Source organism: Gracilinanus agilis, chromosome 1, assembly GCF_016433145.1.
Source record: "Gracilinanus agilis isolate LMUSP501 chromosome 1, AgileGrace, whole genome shotgun sequence".
Taxonomy (NCBI): Eukaryota; Metazoa; Chordata; class Mammalia; order Didelphimorphia; family Didelphidae; genus Gracilinanus; species Gracilinanus agilis.
The window spans coordinates 725,509,085-725,529,739 of NC_058130.1; the positions used below are offsets into that span (position 1 = coordinate 725,509,085).

General features: G+C 42.2%; 1 protein-coding gene across 1 annotated transcript in view; it reads right to left on the minus strand.

Annotated features, from left to right (window-relative positions):
• MED16 (mediator complex subunit 16) overlaps positions 1-20,655 on the minus strand; it is a 43,200-nt gene that overhangs the window by 15,163 nt on the left and 7,382 nt on the right. The window contains exons 4-6 of the mRNA XM_044671673.1: positions 18,540-18,971; positions 17,105-17,210; positions 2,708-2,863 (exon numbers count right to left, since the gene is read on the minus strand). Of these exons, the coding sequence (XP_044527608.1) occupies positions 2,708-2,863; positions 17,105-17,210; positions 18,540-18,971 (694 nt within the window). The remainder of the gene's footprint in view (positions 1-2,707; positions 2,864-17,104; positions 17,211-18,539; positions 18,972-20,655) is intronic.

The following is a 20,655-nucleotide window of genomic DNA, read 5'->3' on the forward strand; positions in this document are numbered from 1 at the left end:
GCTGAGTTATTTCTATTTCTGTGTTTATCCTAGAGGCAATAGTGAGCCAGTAATGATTCCTGATCCTCTTAAGGATCCTTAGAAGAGGACATGGCCACACTTGTATTCTAGAAAGCCAAGGGACTGCTGAGGCACTGGAACATCTAATTTTAAATGTCATGTTCTTTTCTTTTGCATCAAAGGAGAAGAACCAGCTGGCACAACCACTCACAGCCCTGTCAAAGTTCTGAAGAAGCCATCTCTTCCCTTTCCAACCCAGCTTCTCCACAGCTGCCAAATGATCTTAGAGACTGCCTGGTTACAACCTCCTCCCCTCCTCATTTTACCAAGGAGGAAACTGAGATGAAAAGAGGTTGAATGTGACTTGCCTAGAGCTACTCTGGTAGTAAATGACAGAGCCAGAATTAGAATCCATGACCTTAACTCTCTCCTGGGCTCCCTTTCTGGAAGAAAAGTATGGCCACATCAACTTCTGAGGAAGTTAGACTCAACCTCAAAGGGAGGGTTCCTTCAAACTCTAAAACCCCATGATCCTGGTGTAGAACCCCTTCATACCTTAGCACCGTAATGGCAAACCTGTGGCTGAAAGAATCTGTCACCTTGTGCCACCAACACAGAGTACCCTCTGTACTTGGCAGAATAATTCTCAGAAAGACTCACTGTCCACACTCTGCGTAGGAGAAGCAGTGACAAGGAAATGGTCACTGCAAACCACACTGAGAGAACAGAGCAGACCCTCTAGAGAGACCTGGATCTGTGTGACACATTGGAAGTAGGGAGTTACAAGGAGTACAGGGGGCAACTATGGGAAGTACCGGCATCAGTCAGGAACAGGAACAGAACCAGCCAGCCTGGTTGTCAAGGGAGCTAAGCTCAGCTGCCAAGTGCCTTGTACGGTGGTATCCAGCTAGGAAATGGGAGGCTGAGACAAAGAGCATGAAGGTTTGCCACTAGGTCTGATGAAGAACCATGGGTCTAGCTGGTTTGCACAGAAACTCAGAACCCAACAGGCCCCCAGGGCTTGGGAAAGGCAAGGATAGACTGCCTGGGATTCCAGGAAGATGTGGCCCTCTAGATCCAAGAAGCTGATCCATGGGAATGGAGCTCCTGGAGAAGGGAGATATACGGGCTTTTCTTGATCTTTGGGTATCATGGCAGTGTGACTATATTCAATATCTTCTCCAGTGTCACCTAGAAGGGGCAATTAGTTGTCTGGGTAGAAATGAATCTATTCTGGGACTGATATAAAGCAAAGGTCTGAAGCTTCCCTATCAACACTGGCACGTCTGAGAGTCCCACGTCTGTGAGGATGGCCTTGTAGCTTAGAGTCTAAGGAAACTTCATATCCCCTTGATAGTCACACTTCCTCTATTGTTTTTGTATTTACATAAGCTTCACTGCCAAACATTTCCTTCCTCCCTGAACAGGGACTCATCCCTCTAAACAAAGGATTTTTAAAAAGGCAGCTCAGCCAAGCCAACTAGCACGTCAACTAGGTTGGAGAGTGTGGCAGGTCCCGGCCTCTTCCTGACTTGTCAGTGACAGAAAGGATCGACAATAAATGATGAAGGTCAGCTAGGGAGCCCAGTGGATAGAACACTAGGCCTGGAGTCAGGAGGACCTGGGTTCAATCTGGCCTCAGACGTTTCCTAGCTGTGTCACTTACCTCAACTGCCTAGCCCTTACCATTCTCCTGCCTTAGAATTGAATACTTAGTATTGATTCTAAGACAGAAGGTAAGAGTTTTAAAAAAAAAATACTAAAAAACCTCAGAAAGTCTCTTCTCATTTCGGGCCACCTATTTCTAGCACTGGGGGAAAGAGTGACTGCTGAGAGATACTATGTATGCCACCCACACTTGGCCCAGAGAACCACTGGACACAACCACTACAAAGGGGAAATCTGACCCCCCTCACATCCCACCCCATGCTTCCAAGCCCCAGGCAGAGGCTTTTTTTCTCTTGTGGCTACATCTAACACAATCAGCTCTTTATCAGATTTAGGGAGTAGATTCTAGTTGTGGCAGATAAATAGTATGGATTCTAAGACAAACAATAAGGGTCAAAAAAAAAAAGAAAAGAAAATGTTATTTAAAGGTCACCTATTATTGATAGGAAATTCCGTTTCATTCTGGTCCCAAAACCTCCTCTTGGCAACTCAAGCTCTCTTATACAGGCACATGGGTTAGCTTTTTTTGTGTCTTAGACCTCTCTGGCAGTTAGGTTAAACTTACAGACCCCTTCTCATAGGAACAGTTTGAAATAATAGAAGGAAAGGCTCAATTTCAATTAGAGGTTAGTGAAAATAAAGATGCTATTTCCCCCCCATCTAAATTCACAGATCTTTGAAATCCATCCAAGATCTATACAGGGATTAGTGGACCTCAGGTTAAAAATACCTGCACAAGGGGCAGCTAGGTAACTCGACAGATAGAAAGCCAAGCCTAGAGACATGATTCAAATCTGGCCTCAGACACTTACTAGCAGTGTGACCCTGTACAAGTCACTTAACCCTCACTACCTAACCCTAACCTCTCACCCTAGAATCAATATCTATGCTTTGATTCTAAGACAAAAGGTAAGAGTTTTAAAAAAAAGAATATATAAGAATCACTAAGGATAAAGAAGGCTTCCTCTTAAGTGTGTGTGTGTGTGTGTGTGTGTGTGTAAAAATAACTTAAAACCTAGCAGTTGAGCTGATGCCATACCTAATCCAGGGCAGAACTTGGTGTCATTCGCCACTTTCAGGTCAGTATTGGTGAGTGAGATGGGCAGCTTGGGCAGGGCCACAGCAGACACACGGTCCAGATCATTGGTCGCTGACAGAATCCGCCACTTAAGGATCATCGGCTGTTTCTCTCCAACTGAAAGCACAGTATCAGACAGAAGAAAACAAAGAGAGCACTTGAGGGGGAGAGGCCATGAATCCTGTGTGTTATTGATTGTAACTAAAGCTAAAAGACCTTCCACTGGGCTTTGTCTCCATCGGCGCCTCTGAAATGGGAACAAGTAAGAACCGATGAATTATCCCGCAGCTACATGTGTCACTAATGAAGCAAAGCCTGTCCTCATTCACATTTAATTACACGGAGTTCCACAGAAGTGGAAGCAGAGGGTTTATGGGCTCCTCAAGAGAGCGGCCGAGAGGCAGCCCATGGGCTCTTGGGGAGGCTCACAAGGGCCTGAGCGGCTCTCAGGCATTCAGAAAGCTCAGAACTTCCATTACCACAATGCTGAAAGCAGCCTCTTGAATTTGATATTGACATCATCCAGGCCTTCACAATTACACCAAAGCAGTGCTTAGGTTTAGGGTAGGAAGAATGAACAGGGAATAGGGAAGGAAAAGAATATGGGAGTGTTTCATTTTACTCCCAATAAATGGAAATAATAAGGGTCTAGGGCATACAATCACCCAGAAAAAGAGGGGTTTGGGCTCTAAGGCCACATTCAACATCAACTACTAAGGACCCAGCAGATACATACCTAGTGATTGGGGGAAGATAGAAAGATAACAGAAAAGTCTCAGTGGACTAAGAGCCAGGCCCAGAAATGGGAGTTCCTCAATTCAAGTCACTTAACCCCCATTGCCTGGCCCTTACTGCTCTTCTGCCTTAGAACCAATACACAATTGACTCTAAGACAGAAGGTAAGGGTTTAAAAAATAATAATAATACAGAGGTCCTATCTTCAAGGAGCTTACAGTTGAATAGGGGGTATTGGGCCATATGCATGAACAAAAGTTCAAATATAAATGAGAGGAGTGAAAAATGTGGAAAGAGTAAAGAGAAAAGATCACTTCAAGCTGGAGTGGACAGATGAAGGAAAGCTAAATGGAGGAGGGGACCACTGAATGAGGGTGCCCTTGAGGGCAGGATGCCAATAGCAATATTGGAGGCAAGGTCAGAAAAACACTGAACGTGTTTGGGTGAAGGTCGGGAGATCAGTTTGTGAACATGATAACACAGAGTCACTCACATTTCTCTAACATGCCCACATTTACATGCCCATGATTTTATGATGATCCTGTGAAGGGCATGGCTGCTTCTGGTAAGACTGCTCCTAGATCTCCTCCCTTTGGACTTTGGCCTGGTGAATAAAAAGCTGACCTTCCTTTCCTGGCTTCTGGAGAGATTAGTTCCAGAGAGTTGAACCTTTGTTTAATTCACCAAGTCCTCCGGATGAGAGGCTAACTAGCCCTATGTGGGCTGAGGCAAGACCAGAGTAACATTTAGGGTGATAAGCTAGACTTCTTACTCTACTCTCCACCTCTTTGTAAATAAAAGCTGCTAAAAGTCATTTTGACTTGAGCAATATTAATTTTAAAATCAGCGACCACAGTATTATCTTAAAATTCTTATATATTTAGTCCAACCATAAAATTTAATTCCTTACAATGACACAAGTATTGTAATCCCCAATTCACTGATCAAAAACTGGGAGTGTTTTCACCCCTGCCAGCAAAGGAAGATGTCAATGTGGATTTTTGGATGACTCAGTTTACCCTTACCTTTGAGAAATCCCAGTGCGAAGTACCCCTATTTTGGTTTGAATGTTAAACACCTTTTTGTTTTGAAGGCTTCTCTATTGGATCAAAGTTTTCCTCTCATGAAGCCCAGTTTCTTAGTTTGACCTTTGCCTTTGATTTGTTACAGCTGATGCTTCTTAATACCCTAGTTGCTGTCTGCAAAAAGCTTTACAAACCTGTTTGTAATAACTAATTATCCAGAGGATATAAGGACTCCCAACTTCCTTTCCTTTTTGGGAGAAAGCACCTATTATGGTGTCTTCTCCCAGGGTTCCTGAGATAGGTTCCTAGAGCCTTTGGCTTTGTATGGTATTTAATGTTTGACTTTGTGTAATGACCAAGTACTTGAACCCTATTCCTGATTAAAAAGTGAGTTTTCTGACTACTTTAGTAGTTCTAGTTATTTCTAAGTTAACAAAGGCAAAAGCTTGGGAAGAGAAAGAAAACTTCCGAAAGTGAACCACTGGTTTTGAAGATGATGTCTGAGAATAAGATGTAGCTTTCTGGTCCGGGTCTTATTTAGGAACTGCAGAGATTGAAATTAATATTCAATGCCTCCAAAGTATGATATTTATAAGGATTTTATTTAAAAGGCCCTGGGGAAGACCCTCACTCAGCCTTCACCACAGCGCATTCTCTCCCTAAAAAAAAAAAAAAACTACAACACACCCACTATTACCATATCAAAAACAACCCGCGAAACCCACAACCAATAGGAAAAGGCTAAAGGCCTTATGGGTATGGTGAAAAGGAGTTTGGGTAATGTAGTTTTAACTCACAACCAATAGGAAAAGGCTTAAGGAATTATGAGTAATGTAGTTTTAAAGGGAGTACAAGGTATTTTCAACTTTATAGAACTATAGTCAAGGACAGAGCTCTTACAAATGATAATAAAAACATATATGGGGTAGGGGGAGAGGGGCAGCTAAGTGGTACAGTGGATAGAGTGCCAGGCCTTTGGGAAGACCTGAGTATAAATGTGGCCTCAGATACTTCCTTGCTGTGTGACCCTGAGCAAGTCACTTAACTCTATTTGCCTAGCCTTTGCTAGCCTTTTTTCTTAGAACTGATACGAAGAAAAAGGAAAGGGTTTTAATACATGCATATGCCTGGAATCTTAAAAATTTAATCAAAGAGCTACCTACATATATTCATCAAGCTAGCTTGGTGCCAGAAAGAGCAGCTCAAAAGAAATAGAGTGGGAGAACCTAGATGGCTATACTTCCTAGCTGTGTGACCCTGGGCTAAATCACTTAACCCCCTATTGCCTAGCCCAGTGATAGGCAAACTTTTTTTTTTTTTAAACCCTTAACTTCTGTGTATTGACTTATAGGTGGAAGATTGGTAAGGGTAGGCAATGGGGGTCAAGTGACTTGCCCAGGGTCACACAGCTGGGAAGTGGCTGAGGCCGGATTTGAACCTAGGACCTCCCGTCTCTAGGCCTAGCTCTCAATCCACTGAGCTACCCAGCTGCCCCCTTAGGCAAACTTTTTAAAGAGGGGGCCAAAGGAAAGGAAATGCTCATCTGTCAGTGTGTTTCTAAGGCAACTCTTTCCAAGTTTCATTGTATTGTATCCTACTCATTGTATTTGTCAGATTAGGAATAATGTCCTGCTGCTGATTAGAACATTTCAGACCCTCCCCCTTCCCCCCCAAACCTTTTGGAATGCTTTAGGGATCCTGTGTCATGTCCTACCCCACCTCCTGACTTCATGCAGGGTCAATATTATATTAGGATATCAACATGTACCATTAGAGCAGTGATTCCCAAAATGGGCGCTACTGCCCCCTGGTGGGTGCTGTAGAGATCCAGGGCGGTGGTGATGGCCACAGGTGCATTTATCTTTCCTATTAATTGCTATTAAAATTTTAAAAAAATTAATTTCCAGGGGACTAAGTAATATTTTTTTCTGGAAAGGGGGCAGTAGGCCAAAAAAGTTTGGGAACCACTGCATTAGAGGAATACATCGTCATTCCCTTCCTGGAGGTGACAGGGTTCCTGGTGCAATTTCTACACAGTGCGTGAATCATATTAAAAGGAAAGGGGTCAGTGACCCAACCCTTAGTAAAGCACTTATAAGGGAAGGAGGTCTTGATTAACTCATCTATCCTGAAAGAGGGTCATCCCTGTGTTCTGGGCCTGGGAATATTTAGTAAAAGTAAAAGGCTGCCTCTAAAACCCAAGTGAATTAGAATTTCTTAGAAGCCTTAGGCATTTGGTAGGCCTTTGATGCACCAAGACCCCAGAAGGGTTTTCGTAGCTTTGTGGGTGCTTCTTGCATACCCAACAATCTGAGGGACATGCTTTAGCTACTGCTTCCCCCAACTGAATTAGGGAATTATCTGCCCAGGTAGTTGGGTATGCATAGTTCAAGACCCAGAATGTGAGGAAAGAAATAATCTTGGGGTCAGGAAGTTAAGAGTTAAAGCAACAGGAGGGATTAAGATAACAAAGAGAGAGGGGGAGGGGACTACTTATTCCAAAGTGTCCTGCAGCTGTTTGTTTTTTTAAAACCCTTACCTTCCATCTTGGGGTCAATACTGTGTAAGGCAGAAGAGTGGTAAGGGCTAGGCAATGAGGGTTAAGAGACTTGCCCAGCATCACACAGCTAGGAAGTTATCTGAGGACAGCTTTGAACCTAGGACCTCCCATCTCTAGGCCTGGCTCTCAAACCACTGAGCTACCCAGCTGCCCCCAACCTGCAGCTGTTTTTTATTGCCTCGAAAGAGATATTTGAGATCTTCCACCACTCACAGGAAGTGTCCCCACATCCTCTTCTGCCCCCTGTTTCTGGGGGAAATAAAGGATTTAATGCAAGAGACATGAGTCCATGTATTCTGCCCTTCCAGTTTTACAGCAATGGGGATAGATAGAATGGCTCCAAGGGGACCCTCCCACTGAAGTGTTAGCTGGTTCTATCCCTCCCTTTGGGCTAGATGTGTGATTTCCTCTCTATTCTCCTAGGAAGGATTAGGGAGGATCCCATTAGCAAATTCCCTTTAGGGCTTGGTGAATGGAGCTCAGCCCTAGATTTCCTTAGGAGGTTATTTTAATTAGGTTTACTGCAATCAGGAGGGTGTGGACCCAATCAATTCTTTGCTTACAAAAGCAGAATTGTTGGGGGGGAGTGAGGGAGGTACAGCTTAGTCCCTGCAACAGTGGAGAAAGGCTAGAATGTTCCACTCACTGCATTTGGGGGCAGGGCCAGCCTTCCAACCCACCAAGCCAGGGGCTTTGCAGGTGCCCACAGAGAGGCTTCTGCAGTAAACCTAATTAAAATAACCTCCTGTGCAAATCTTTGGCACATATGCCATAGGCTCACCACCATGGGCCTAGCCCTTGCCACTCTTCTGCCTTGGAACCATTATTTAATACTGATTCTAACGTGGAAGGTAAAGGTTAAAAAAAAAGTAATATATTCAGAGGAGACAAAATCCAAGAAAGGAGCAGCTACAAAGCCTGTGGACTCAGATGTCTACACCTGTACAAGGAGGAGTAACCAGAAACCTTCATGAAAGTGTTAAAAGTTAATTTTTAGAAGACCCAAACTGCCTCCATTTTGTTCTGTATATGCAAGTTTGCCATGCATGACCAATCCCTGCATGAACTGCAGGATGAGTTGGCTCCTTTCAGTGACTTAAAAATGAAGTCTTCATTGGCCCAAGGAGTTTTATTCTCCCTTATCCCTTAACAAACTTTCCTAACAAGGCCATATCTTTCTCTGTCTCCCATAGCTAATGATATAAGTCATTTTTAAAAATTTTAAAACCATTACCTTTTGTCTTAGAATCAATACTGTGCATTGATACTAGACAATGAGGGTTAAGTGACTTGTCAGGGTCATCCAGCTAGGAAGTGCCTGACGCCAGATTTGAACCTAGGACCTCTCAGGTCTAGGCCTGGCATTTTATTCAATGAGCCTCTCAGCTGTCCCCAATATATATCCTTCTTTTTTTTTTTTTAAACCCTTACCTTCCATCTTGGAGTCAATACTGTGTATTGGCTCCAAGGTATTAAAGTGGTAAGGGCTAGGCAATGAGGATTAAGTGACTTGTCCAGGGTCACACAGCTAGGAAGTGTCTGAGGCCAGATTTGAACCTAGGACCTCCTGTCTCTAGGTCTGGCTCTCAATCCACTGAGCTACCCAGCTGGCCCTGATATACATCCTTCTTAATAAGCATGCCTTTTTTTCTTTGTACAAAGAGCTGCACAATAATGAGCAGCCATCTTTTTTTTTTTTTTAAACCCTTATCTTCTATCTTAGAATCAGTAGTATATTGGTTCCAAGGCAGAAGAGCTGTTAGGACTAGGCAACAGGGGTGAAGTGATTTGTCCAAGGTCACATAGCCAGAAAGTGTCAGCGGTCAAATTTGAACCCAGAACCTCCCATCTCCAGGCCTGGCATTCTATCCACTGAGCCACCCAGCTACCTCCTACAACCATCTTTTTTTTGGTGTCATTTAACGTATAAATGCCACTAGCAGAACTGTGAATACACATTTCCATCAACTGCCGGGGGAGTATGTTATACTCCTAGTAAATAAACAGTAGGAAAACCAGTTTCAGATTCCAGCTGGTGCATTAGTAGTACATGCAGCCCACTGTGACTGGAAACAAATGTGACCAGAGTTTTTACCGAGACGTGGTTGGATGAGAGCCATGACTGGACACCAGCTTTAAAAGGGCGTACCCTAATCAAAAGGAAGTGGATCATTTTTCACTTTATTTCCTTCATGAATTTCTTCTTGGAGGTGCGATAGATATGTGTCTTCTTTCTTGACAGGAGGAATATGGAAATATGTACTACATGACAACTCTGTATAACCTGTATCAAACTATCTACTGCCTTGGGGAGGAGGCAGGAAGGGAGAGAATCTGAATCTCAAAATGTCACATAACATTTGCTAAAAATTATTTCTACCTGAAAGATAGTTTGGGGGAAAAAAAGGAGAGACACCTAAATGGTTCAGTGGATCCTGGGTTCAAATTTGACCTTGGATTTTTCCTAGTTATGTGACTCTGGGCAAGTCATTTTACCCTTATTGCCAAGCCCTTAATACTCTTCTTCCTCAGAACAAATACTCAATATTGATTCCAAGACAGAAGGCAAGGGTTTAAAAAAAGAAAAAGAAAAAGAAAAAAGAAATAGGATCAATTTTTAAAAAGGAGGAAGAATACACTTTTTTGAAAAAATGCAAGAACCAAAAGAAAGTATAGTAGAAAAGCATCTGAGTAAATAAGAATAACTGACAGTCACATAATACTTTAAAATTTGCTATAACAATAATAATGATAATAATCATGATAATAGCTAGCATTTATATAGCACCTATTATGTGTCAGGAACTGTGCTAAGACCTTTACAAATATCAACTTATTTAATCTTCACAACGGACTTGCAGTGCTCTTATGGTCCCCATTTTACAGATGAGGAAATGGAGACAAAGGTGGCTGAGATCCAGTTCTTTTAGACTCCAGGCTCAGCACTCTACCCACTGTGTCACCTAGCTTTAGATACATCATCTCATTTGATTTTCATAATAACTTGTGAAAACAAGTGTTGCTATCTCCATTTTAAGGAAGAGAAAATTAAGACTCAGGGAGGTAAAGTGGGACACTATTAAATGTCAAGGTAAGACATGAAGCCAGATCTCTTCTGACCCAGCCCCGGTCTCTGAGCATGGCTGAAACAATGGAGTACAGAATAATCTCTAGGCCAAAAGGATGAATGAGAGGAGTCTAGAAACCAGGGGACAAGCCCATGATCATGGTGAACTTCAATTATCTAGACATTTGTTGGAGCTCTCTTGTGGCCAAAAGTAGAAATGCTGATAACTTCTTAGTCTGCCTTAGTGATAACGAACCAAGGAGACAAGCCTGCTCTGGTGAGCCTGCCTGTCACCAATATAAAAGACCAGTGAAGTAAAAGTAACAGGGTATTCTCAGGAGTGTGGCCACCTCATCTTGGGATCTCAGACAGGGAAAGCCATATGAGAAGCACTCTAAACTTCTGAGGAGTAGACTAGGGAAGGGGTTCAAAGAAAGGAGTGGTAGTATTTCATGAACTAAAATTCTACAAGAAGTCAGAAGTGGAAAACCCTAAAGAATGGGATTCTGACACCCACAAAAAAAATTATTCTCACCAGAAGCAAGAGGTGTTTGATGAGACCAGTGTGGAGACATAAACCAGCTTAGATTTTAAAGAACTACATAAGGAATATGGCAACAAGGACAGGAAACAGAATGAATACTAAAGTGTGGCATGGTCCTATAAGAAGAGAACCACTGACAGGGTGAGTAGGGTATGTGACTATGTAATGCATATATACATACATGAATGTAAATACTGCTGAAATGCGTTCTCAGAAACAATGGAGAGGAATAATTCAGAGAAGCTTAGGAAGACTTAAATGAACTGATACAGAGTGAAACAAACAGAGCCAAGAAAACAATGCACAAAATAACATCAACATAGGAAGAACAAAAGCCAAACCAAATGCTATTAAGATATGGACTCAGAGAAAAGATGAAAGAAATGCATCTCCTGTCCTGTTTGCAGAGCCGAAAGACTATGATCGGTATAGCAAGTTTTGTTGAACTCTATTTTCTCCCTCGTTTTCATTCTTTGCTATAAGAGCTAGATCAATGGGGAGAGGAAGGGCAACAGTTATGATGGGAAATCAGTGATTTTTAAATGTTTTCATTATTAAAATTTTTTTAAATAAAAAGGTACTAATAAAAATTGTTTAAGTTGTTTAAGGATTAGTGTTAGGAGTGCTAAATTCAGAATAAGCAAGAAAAGTTCAGGTCAACAAGGAAGTTTGTTGGTTGGTGAGTTTTGTTTTTTTATTTAATTTCATACACAGTACTGATTCTAATACAAAAAGTAAGGGTTAAAAAAAAAAAAGCTAAAATAATCTTATTCGGTCAAGAGGTGACCCAGACTAGGCACATGGCAGTCCTGCTGTCCTCTGCCCTGGTCTAATCACCTCTGAAATACAGTTACCTCTCACCTATCACGGGAGTTATGTTCCAGACACCCCTGGAGAAGGTGAAAATCTGTGAAGTATCAGGAGAGCAAACAGACTGATGCTACAGTCGCTGAGCTAATCAGTGCCCAGGATACAGAACACAGCACTGGTGAGGGGCACCCATGGGTCCCCAGCTGTTGGTAAGGAATTAGTTCAACCCACCACACCCCAGGAATGTTATCTGTCTCAAGTGAGCTCAGCTTTCCTGAAGGGGACAGAAGGAATGCCCTGAGGCCAAAGGGAAAGAGCCAGCTTGGGCATGAAAGGGGCAGTTAGGGCGGCTAAGTCTCTCCGTCTCCTGACTAGCTGGGCATGATAGGGAAGGGCCCTTCTGTCCCTGGGTTCCACTTCTAGAAGCCCTGCTCAGCTTCCCTGGTATCCTTGGAAGTGTCCTGTCAATGTTCTGCATGTGTCTTTGAGAACACATTGTCTTCTGCTTCTCCTGCCTACTTTGGCCTGCTCTCTCCTCTTCTCTGCTCCCAACACTCCTGCACACCCACATTCTGGCCTAATTATGGCTCCCCCAGGCTCCCGCCCTAGCACCTGTTCCTTCTCCCTCTTCTCTCTCTGTGGGCAGCCTCCCAGATCAGGCAAGCCCCTGCTAAGACACCTCCATCCTTTGTTCTTCCCCAGACCGGCTGTGTGCCCACAGGCCTTATTCTTCCTCATGGTGAACACATGTCTGAGCCCTAGTTTCCCCCTCTCCCACTCTGAAGATGGGGGTGGGGGGTGAGGAGGGCTGAACTCCAGGTGCTAAGGCTATAGACCTCAGTCCTACAGTGTTCTGTCCACTGAGAATCCCTTCTGGCCCCCGAGCTTGTCCTCATCCCAGAGGTTTGGACAGAAAGGTGTTCTCCCTACTTAGCCCTCCTGTGCCCCACCTCCATGACCTGTTACTTAGTCCTGCTGTCCAAAGTACCTTGCCTGTGTGTAATTAGAATTTTGTACTCTAGGACTACATTTCCCAGAATCTTACATTATACCCTTATGTTTTGGAAGTAAGTTTCTGTTAACCCAACCCTCTTGCTCTCTTCTCCCACTTTCACAGTCTGGGATATTGCTCATTACTCAGGTTCCCACCTGCTCTTATTTGAGTGACTTAGCCTGGGGCGCCTTGCCAAAAGAGATAAATCGAGGCCTCCAGAGTACTGCTGATCCCCTAAGGTTCTTGTTCGGAGTATGAAATCTAAATCCCCCTTTTCCTTGCTTGCTACAGCTTCCCAAGCTGTTGTTTGTTTTTTTTTTTTTTTTTCAAAAGAAGCCCCTTCCATGCTGCCCGCTCTCAACCCCATCTAGCTCCCAAGCCAATTCTAAACTAACTGAGTGGGGTGTGGGGGCGCTTCCATGCTCCTGGCTAGGGGTGGGGACTGAGGTGTTATGTGTCCCCTGGCGTTTTTTTACCCCTGGGGGAGGGGAAGGAAGGTTAATCTTCCAAACAGGAAGATTTGCAACCAATTTAATAAGTAGAATTGCAAGCATGGCCCATTTTATGAAAGAACAATGCATTACAGCTTTAGGATGTCTTTTCATGGGTGTACCACTTGGATACCCTGCAGTTGACAGCTTGAGTAATCTCGAGATTTAAAGGAGATTCGTCTCCCTACACCTCTTTGCCATTTTGGCCTGCCCAGTCTCTGCAACATGTCTGATATGGGGTTTGTCCACACTATGCCCAGTGTAGGTATGGGGAGCCCCAGAACTGTGACCAAAGGAATCTAGATGGATGATGATACTTGGGGGGGAAGGAACCCTAATGTGTCTGGAGGTGAATTTTAAGCCTTTTCAGATCCCATTGCCTTATTGATGTTAACTGTTTGAATTTGTTCCCCTCCAAAATAATGAAGAAGTCTGTAACATGGCTGTTGGAATTGGAGCAATGGGCTCTTATATTGATTGCTTATATCCTGTCCATATACTATATTTGCTGATTGTTTGTTTTAAGATTTAATTTTGTTCTTTAAGTTCACATAGTAATCTAATCTAATAACTTCTGTTACACTAAGTCTTTTTCAGTTACTGTGATTTGGCCATTAGCTATACCTGCTATAAACATTGTCTTTATTTGTACCTCATCCTATGACTGTACTAGAGAAAATGCCATTGTAAAAGTCCATAAACAACTTGTGTAAACCCTTTTCCATGGCAAAACCATAGGTCTTTATGGATGCTGGGTTTGTCACTAAATGCACTGAGATCACATGTTGCCTTAACAGCCTTTCGTTCCTTTTTGCCTTTGTTAATTTTCACATAGATGAAGATGGATGGACTCCATCAAACTGGTTACAACCTGTATACAACCTTTGGAGAATTTAATGACCTAAGAATTTAAACTGATTTTAAGGGGTCTTCAGAGGTAATTTTCAGATATCTAGTAGCACCACTACCTCTGACTGATCATTTGCCTGCCTTTGAGTTTATAACAAGAGGTAAAAGTCCATTCAGTAGTTGAAGTGAGGTACAATAGCATTATTGTATTTCCCCACCTCCACATTTATTAAAAATGTAATGGATGAGACATCTGAAGTGATTTTCACGATTGTAGTCCTCACCTCCACATTGCAATGCATGGGACATATAAAGACAGGCTTTTACACTGTTACAGTCTTAAAACAGAGGAGGAAGGTTGCCCAAGCAGCTTGGTTACCCTGTAATGGGTTATAATCTCATCCAGGAGGTGGGAAGGATTTTCCAACAGAGCTTTGTAATGCCTGGATGGTTTTTTTTTAATATTTGTACTCTTTAGTTTACTCTACCCTTCCACCAGAATGGTCTAGATTCTTGCTGACATTTAGACCCAAAAGGTTTTCATCAGCAGAACAGAGGTTTGTTTGTTTGTTTGTTTGTTTGTTTTTCTGGGCTCCTCTGCCAAATTTTGGAATGATGGCACTAATAGACTTTGTTAAAAATATCGCAGCCAAGGTTGAAAGATTGGCTAGATCTGTAGAACTTGTGACAAGTAACCATGAGCTTCATAGTTGTTGTTTTTTAAATGTCACACAGGAAGTGGCTATAGACTCATATGAATCATAATGATAATGGGTTTGTTTGCTATTGTCATTAAAAAGGCTATTATGATTTGGGGGATTTTGTTACTTCTTTGAATGTGCATTAGCTGCTGTACAACTATTTTAAAAAGCTCTTACTTGGTGAAAATTATGTACACTCACACTGGATCATGGCCAAGTTAAAAAGGAAATGGATATCATTTTGGGATGAGAAACCTTTATATTCTGCCTACCCTTGGCAAATACAGTGTGTCACTGGTTGTGAACTATATATTTTGGGGTTTTTTTAAGTATTATTATTGTTTTCCCTTGTATATATAACATAGTATTTGAGTTTTCTTTTTTCTTTCATTTTTTTGTACTAGAAGCACATGTTAACAGCATTAATGGTTTTTTTGATTTTGCATTAGGGTAAGTTCAAAATGTCCATTAGCTCTAATGTCAATGCATACCCAAAAACTTTTAGACTATGGAGACCTGCCACTGATTGTTAAATATTATGGGACTTTGCTTAATGATTGTCTGATTCCAGAAGAAGGGATCACAAAAAAGTCACTGCACAGTGCCAAGAAGCACAAAGTTAACCTGCACAGTGCCGATGAGCATAAGGTCAAAGAGACCAACCAATCCTGGTGGGATTGATGAGATTCTGTGTCAAGACAGGGGACTTGAACTTGTTTGAGGTTCAAGGCTCGAGGCTGAGGTTGTTTGACATGTCAGACACAGGTCTTTCCTCTGCCACATTCTACCAAGTACCGAAGTTTGGCTACCATCCTGGCTCCCCTATCCCTGAGAGAAAAGGTAAAATCAGACCAGGGAATGCTATTTCCCATTTGCTACTAAAATCTAATTCCTTTTCTGTCTTTCATAGTGTGGCAATTTTCTGTAGTCCTGGCTGCTACTTGGGTAAGTGCATAATTGCTACTACAGGCTTGTGGGATATAAATCACTTTAATCGGGTCCTGATTCAAGGACATGTTATAGGATTATTTTTCCTTAGAATTTTTATACATAAGACTTTGACATTTTATATTTCATACAGAAGTTATTTTTTTTCTCTTTCATTTGGATTTTTTTGATGTTTTGATTTCTTTTGACAATTGATTCATATGCCTCATAATTCAGCCATGTATCCTTGGGTGATCCTTGTGTTTGTCAACACCCTCCTCAGGGGGGATTTCATTATTATCCTATAATGCAAAGTTTAAATTCTTTTAAGAGTAATTTTTGGATAAGAAACTTGCTACCTCCCCGAATCCAGAAAATGAACTGTCTCAAGAAGGAGCCATGAAGATGCCTATAAAGACCACATACTGCACCAAAAGATCCAGGGTGAACTTTGGGATGTGGTGATTTTTGAACTGTGGGGGATTGAATACATTTGTTTTGAACATGCACTCATGTCAAAGGAGACTGCCCCCCAATTTTTTTGTCAATGTAGCAATCATTGGTTTTATTCTTTTCCTCTTTTATTTCCCTCTTATCCCCAAATTATTGTAATTCCCCTTTAGAAACTGCAATATTGGTACACATACCAATATTATATACCTTTAGTTAAAAATCTTTAGAGCTATAAGCTGGTTATGTTTAAATGATCCATTGGGGAGACTAGTCTCCCAAAGAATCACAGGGGGGATTGTGTAATTAGAATTGTGTACCCCAGAACTATGTTTCCCAGAATCCTATTTTTGTTCTCACATTATGTCCTTACGTTTTAGAGATAAGTTTCTGTTAACCCCGCCCTCTCACTCTCTTCTCCTGCTTTTACAGTCCAGGAAACTTCTCTTTACTCAGGTTCTTTACTTTTCCTCTACTTATTAATAAATCTTATAAAATATAATACTTGGAGTTATTGGATATTATTTTTAATCTTATACCTGGACTCAGCTGCTTTCTTGATTAGGCCATAGGTAGGGGGGGAGTTGCTGTTGGATTTTTCATTCAATAAACTGGTGGTTTCTTACAAAAAAGAAATGCCGTGATATAGCAAATATAATGAAATCAAGATGGACAAATTTAAGGAATACAAAGAAAAAGAGGTCATTGATGTAGTGGAAAAGCAATAAATTTGGAATTAGAAAGACCGTTCAAATCCCAGCTTTGCTACCTGGACAAATCACCTCCCCTGTGCAAGCCTCCATTACCCATAAATTCTTCTTATCTAAAAAAGGAGAAAGGGTAGCTCCATTAAATGATATCTAAGGTTCTTTTTAATTCTAAATACTAGGATATGTGGTTAAGAACTGGCTGGATATGGATATAAGTATATTAATAAGAATAAATAAAAAAAGCACCACTAAAAGAAGAACAGATATATTCAGCATTAATATACGAAAGGAAAAATGCATGGGTAAATGGACAGCAGAATAGAACTGAGCAAGTGCCAGAGGATTCCTCTTTCTATGTTGAGGTTCAGTTTTAAAACTGAGTACTCTCTGGGTGAAACGTTAGAGGACTTTTAGTGACCGGGGGGTGGGGGGGTGGAGGGGGTCACAACTTTTCAAAGGGACACTTGCTTGCTCTAGTATGGAAAGGAAACTCACCCACAGGGGAGATCTGCTGGAAGATGTTGTTCACAGGCAGGCCCTCCTTCCGCAGGGACCAACATTCCACAATACTGCTCATCTGGTTAGAGGCACACAGAAGCACCTGTGGGGCAGAGGGGAAGGTGCCTGGGCCTAAGGCCAGTCAGCCATGGCTTTCGGGTTTAAAGGATAGAGTTCCCTGTGACTTGTTCCTTATCAGGCCCCAACCTGAGACTCATCTCTGACCTGTCCAGCACTTTCCCTCACCTAGATTAGACAAGCAGCCTCTACTCAGCTGCCAAGTCCTTGGGATTCTATGTCCACAATAGTCATCATACCTCTCTCTCAACCCACAGAGGCACCACTTGATCTCAGATCTTCACCACTATCTCCATACTCCATACTCCATACTCGTAACTTATCTGTCTGCTGTCAGTCTGCCCTGATTCCTCTCTGATTTATCCTTTATTCAGCCGCCAGAATTACCTTCCTAAAGTGTACATGTGACCACATCAGTTCTATGCTCATTCATTCCTAGCGGCTCCCAAAAGAATAAAACAGAAACTCTTCGGTAGAAAGTCCTGGGTTCAAATTTGACCTCAAATACTTCCTATCTAATCTATGTGACCTTCGGCACTCCAATTACCTTGCCCTTATCACTATTCTGTCTTGGAATCAATACTTAGTATCAAAATCTAAGAGAGAAGGTATGGGCTTAAGAAAAAAAAGAAACTCCTTTGCTTGACAGTTAAGGGCTGCTGGATTCTGGCTTTAACTTCTCTTTCCAGTCTACTCTCATGCTATTACCCTTCCTCCACTCTCTGTATAAAATATATTTTACATAAAGACCAGTCATATTGGACTTTTAGTCATTCCCCAACTCCATGTACCATCTTCTCCTTTTGCACATCTGCCTCCACAGTGCCCCATGCCCACCATGCCCTCCTTCATGATCTCTGTCGCATCCTTTTCTCCTTGGAGCCACTGTGTCTTCACAGGTACCAACTTCTCTATGAGATGATCTCCCCAGGCATTTACATCCTTTCCCTTCTCAATTTGCCTGGTTTGTGTTCAAGTTGTATTCCCCCTCCAAGAGAATGGAAGCTCCTGGAAGGCAGGGGCTATTCTCCATCTCATGTGTATACTATCAGTGCACTGCATAGAGCAGGCACATAGTAAGTATTCGTTGAGTTGACTAGAATACAAAGACTTAGAAGGAACCTCAGAGATCATATCCCTACCCTTATTTTCTCATCATCATTTTCCAGATGAAGAAACTGGATCCCTGGAAGGTTAAGGAACTCCCTGAGCCTTAACTTTCCCACTGAAGAGATGGCAATGATAATATTTACAACCACCAATAGGCTATTGAGGGGAAAGTGCTTTGGGAACTGCAGAGAGTCTCACAAGGTGGAAGTTAGGGGAGTCAGGAGAGAAGCAGCCAGTGGCTCACCTGCTCTGACATGTCTCTGGCAAGGAATTTCAGGTGCGTGATGGCGGGGTACTTGTCCTTCCGTGCTGGGTCTGTTGTACAGCGCATGAAGAGGGACGGCAGGATCTCCGTGTCAATTCTGCACTTCTCATTCACGACACTGACACACACCTTGTAAAACTGGACAGGGGAGGTGCTGCTGCCATCAGATGTAGCCACCACGATGTTTCCACCACCCGTGAAGGCGATGTCTGCAAGGGCCACGCGGCAGCGCAGACGGCACAGGCTTTCTGTGGATGTCAGCACCTGCCCATTGGGCTTCAGTAGGGAGACAGTCACCAGTCCACTGATGGTCACTGCAATCCAACCTTCCATGGGCTTCCCACCAAAAAGTGTCAGAGAGGGGGAGAACTTGACTCGAGAAAACTTATCACCAAAACTTGAGGCACCAGACTGAAAAGGAAGAAAGGGCCTATTGAACATATTCCTTTAAAATCTAATTCAATACTTCATCCCTCAGAAAGTCTTCCCTGGTTCCCCCTCAATTGTCTCAAGCCTCCATTCTCACTGTACATTATTTTTATATGTTGAATGTAATTCAATACTGAGAGAACAAGTCATTACATCAGCATGAATAATGACATAAATTTCATCTCTGCTATGACATTGTAAAATTCATCACCCTTCAGCCTATTGGCCAAGCATCTTTGGAATTAACTAGACTCTTATGCTTAAATAAGGGATACTCCATTGTTGGCCAATGCCAAGCCATATCTGGCTCCATGGGACAAGCCAAAAAACCTAGGATTACCTCCAGGTAATGATTAAGTGGTATAATAGCAGGATTTTAGTGAAGACCCTAAAACCAATTATATTCTCCTTTGTTATACATTTATCTACCACTAAAAGCTCTCATCTGATATCTCAGTATACATAGTCTGGAGGTGATCCCTAAAAACACTAGAAGAACAAAAGCTATAGCAGATGCCACCAGGATGGAAAGTTATCAGCAGGGACCCAGCAAGGGCCCCAGCAAGGGCTTGTCATCCTTGGGCCAACCTGGCTAAGCCAGAGAGGGTCACCTTTGGAATGGCTGACAAGGGCTAATGAAATTTTTTACTCACAACAATCCAGGACCCTTACCTACCAAAGCCTGGAGGGACTGAGATCTGCACAGGTGGAGAAAGTATCTACCCTATGAAATAACAGATCCTTTGAAGTACTGAATAAAGGAGAGTCTAGTGACCTTTTATTATAATTTAAAGTTGGAGGGGGGGGGAACCTCTTCATGTGCCTATTATTCCTTTGAAATACAAAGGACCCTGTAATTCCTGGTTGAGAGAAAGTCAGTATTATAAAGAACTTGATTTCAAAGACTTAATTTTTCTTACCTGAATAGGCCCAGATTGGGAGTCTCCCAAGTCAGACTTATACCTATGAATACCATCTGAAGTTGCAAAGTCCCACTCAAGTTTAACAGGAGAGTTAACTAGCCTTTTAAGGATCTGTTCTACTTCTGACTCAGAGGCTCACAGGGTTTAGAGCAGAAGGTATTTGAGTCCATGTCCTTTCATTTTAGACACTATAAAACTGGGGCAAAGAGGTTATGTACTTGCTCAAAAAAAAAAAAAAAAAAGACCTCGTTGGTAGGGTATGCTTTTCATCCACCTGACAAGTTGAAGGGGAAAGACAGCACTGGACTATCATGAAAGAGGATAACTTGTTTGGGTTCTTAAAAAAACAAACAAACCTGAAAGAGTGAAATCTACCAAGTCCCATTTCTATGCTTCAGTGAAGTATGAAGATGTCTGTGGGATCAGGTGATCATAACCACTGGCAGATTCTAATGAAGATGGAAAAACAAGTATGTCTCTGGCAACAAACTATGCCAATTTTTTGAGAACCAGCTTGGTTAAATAGTGAATTATTTGACAACAGAAACTCATGAGACAAAGAAAAGTACAAAATGGCTCTTGATCCTGTGCAGCTTTCCTTCTACTTTGTTGATAACCCTGGGCAAGCCATTTAATGCCCATTCCCCAGACTTTACCACTCTTCTGCCTTGGAGCCAATACTTCATATTGGTTTAAATAAGGTTAAATAAGGTAAGGGTTTAAAAAAAGAAAGAAAGAAAGAA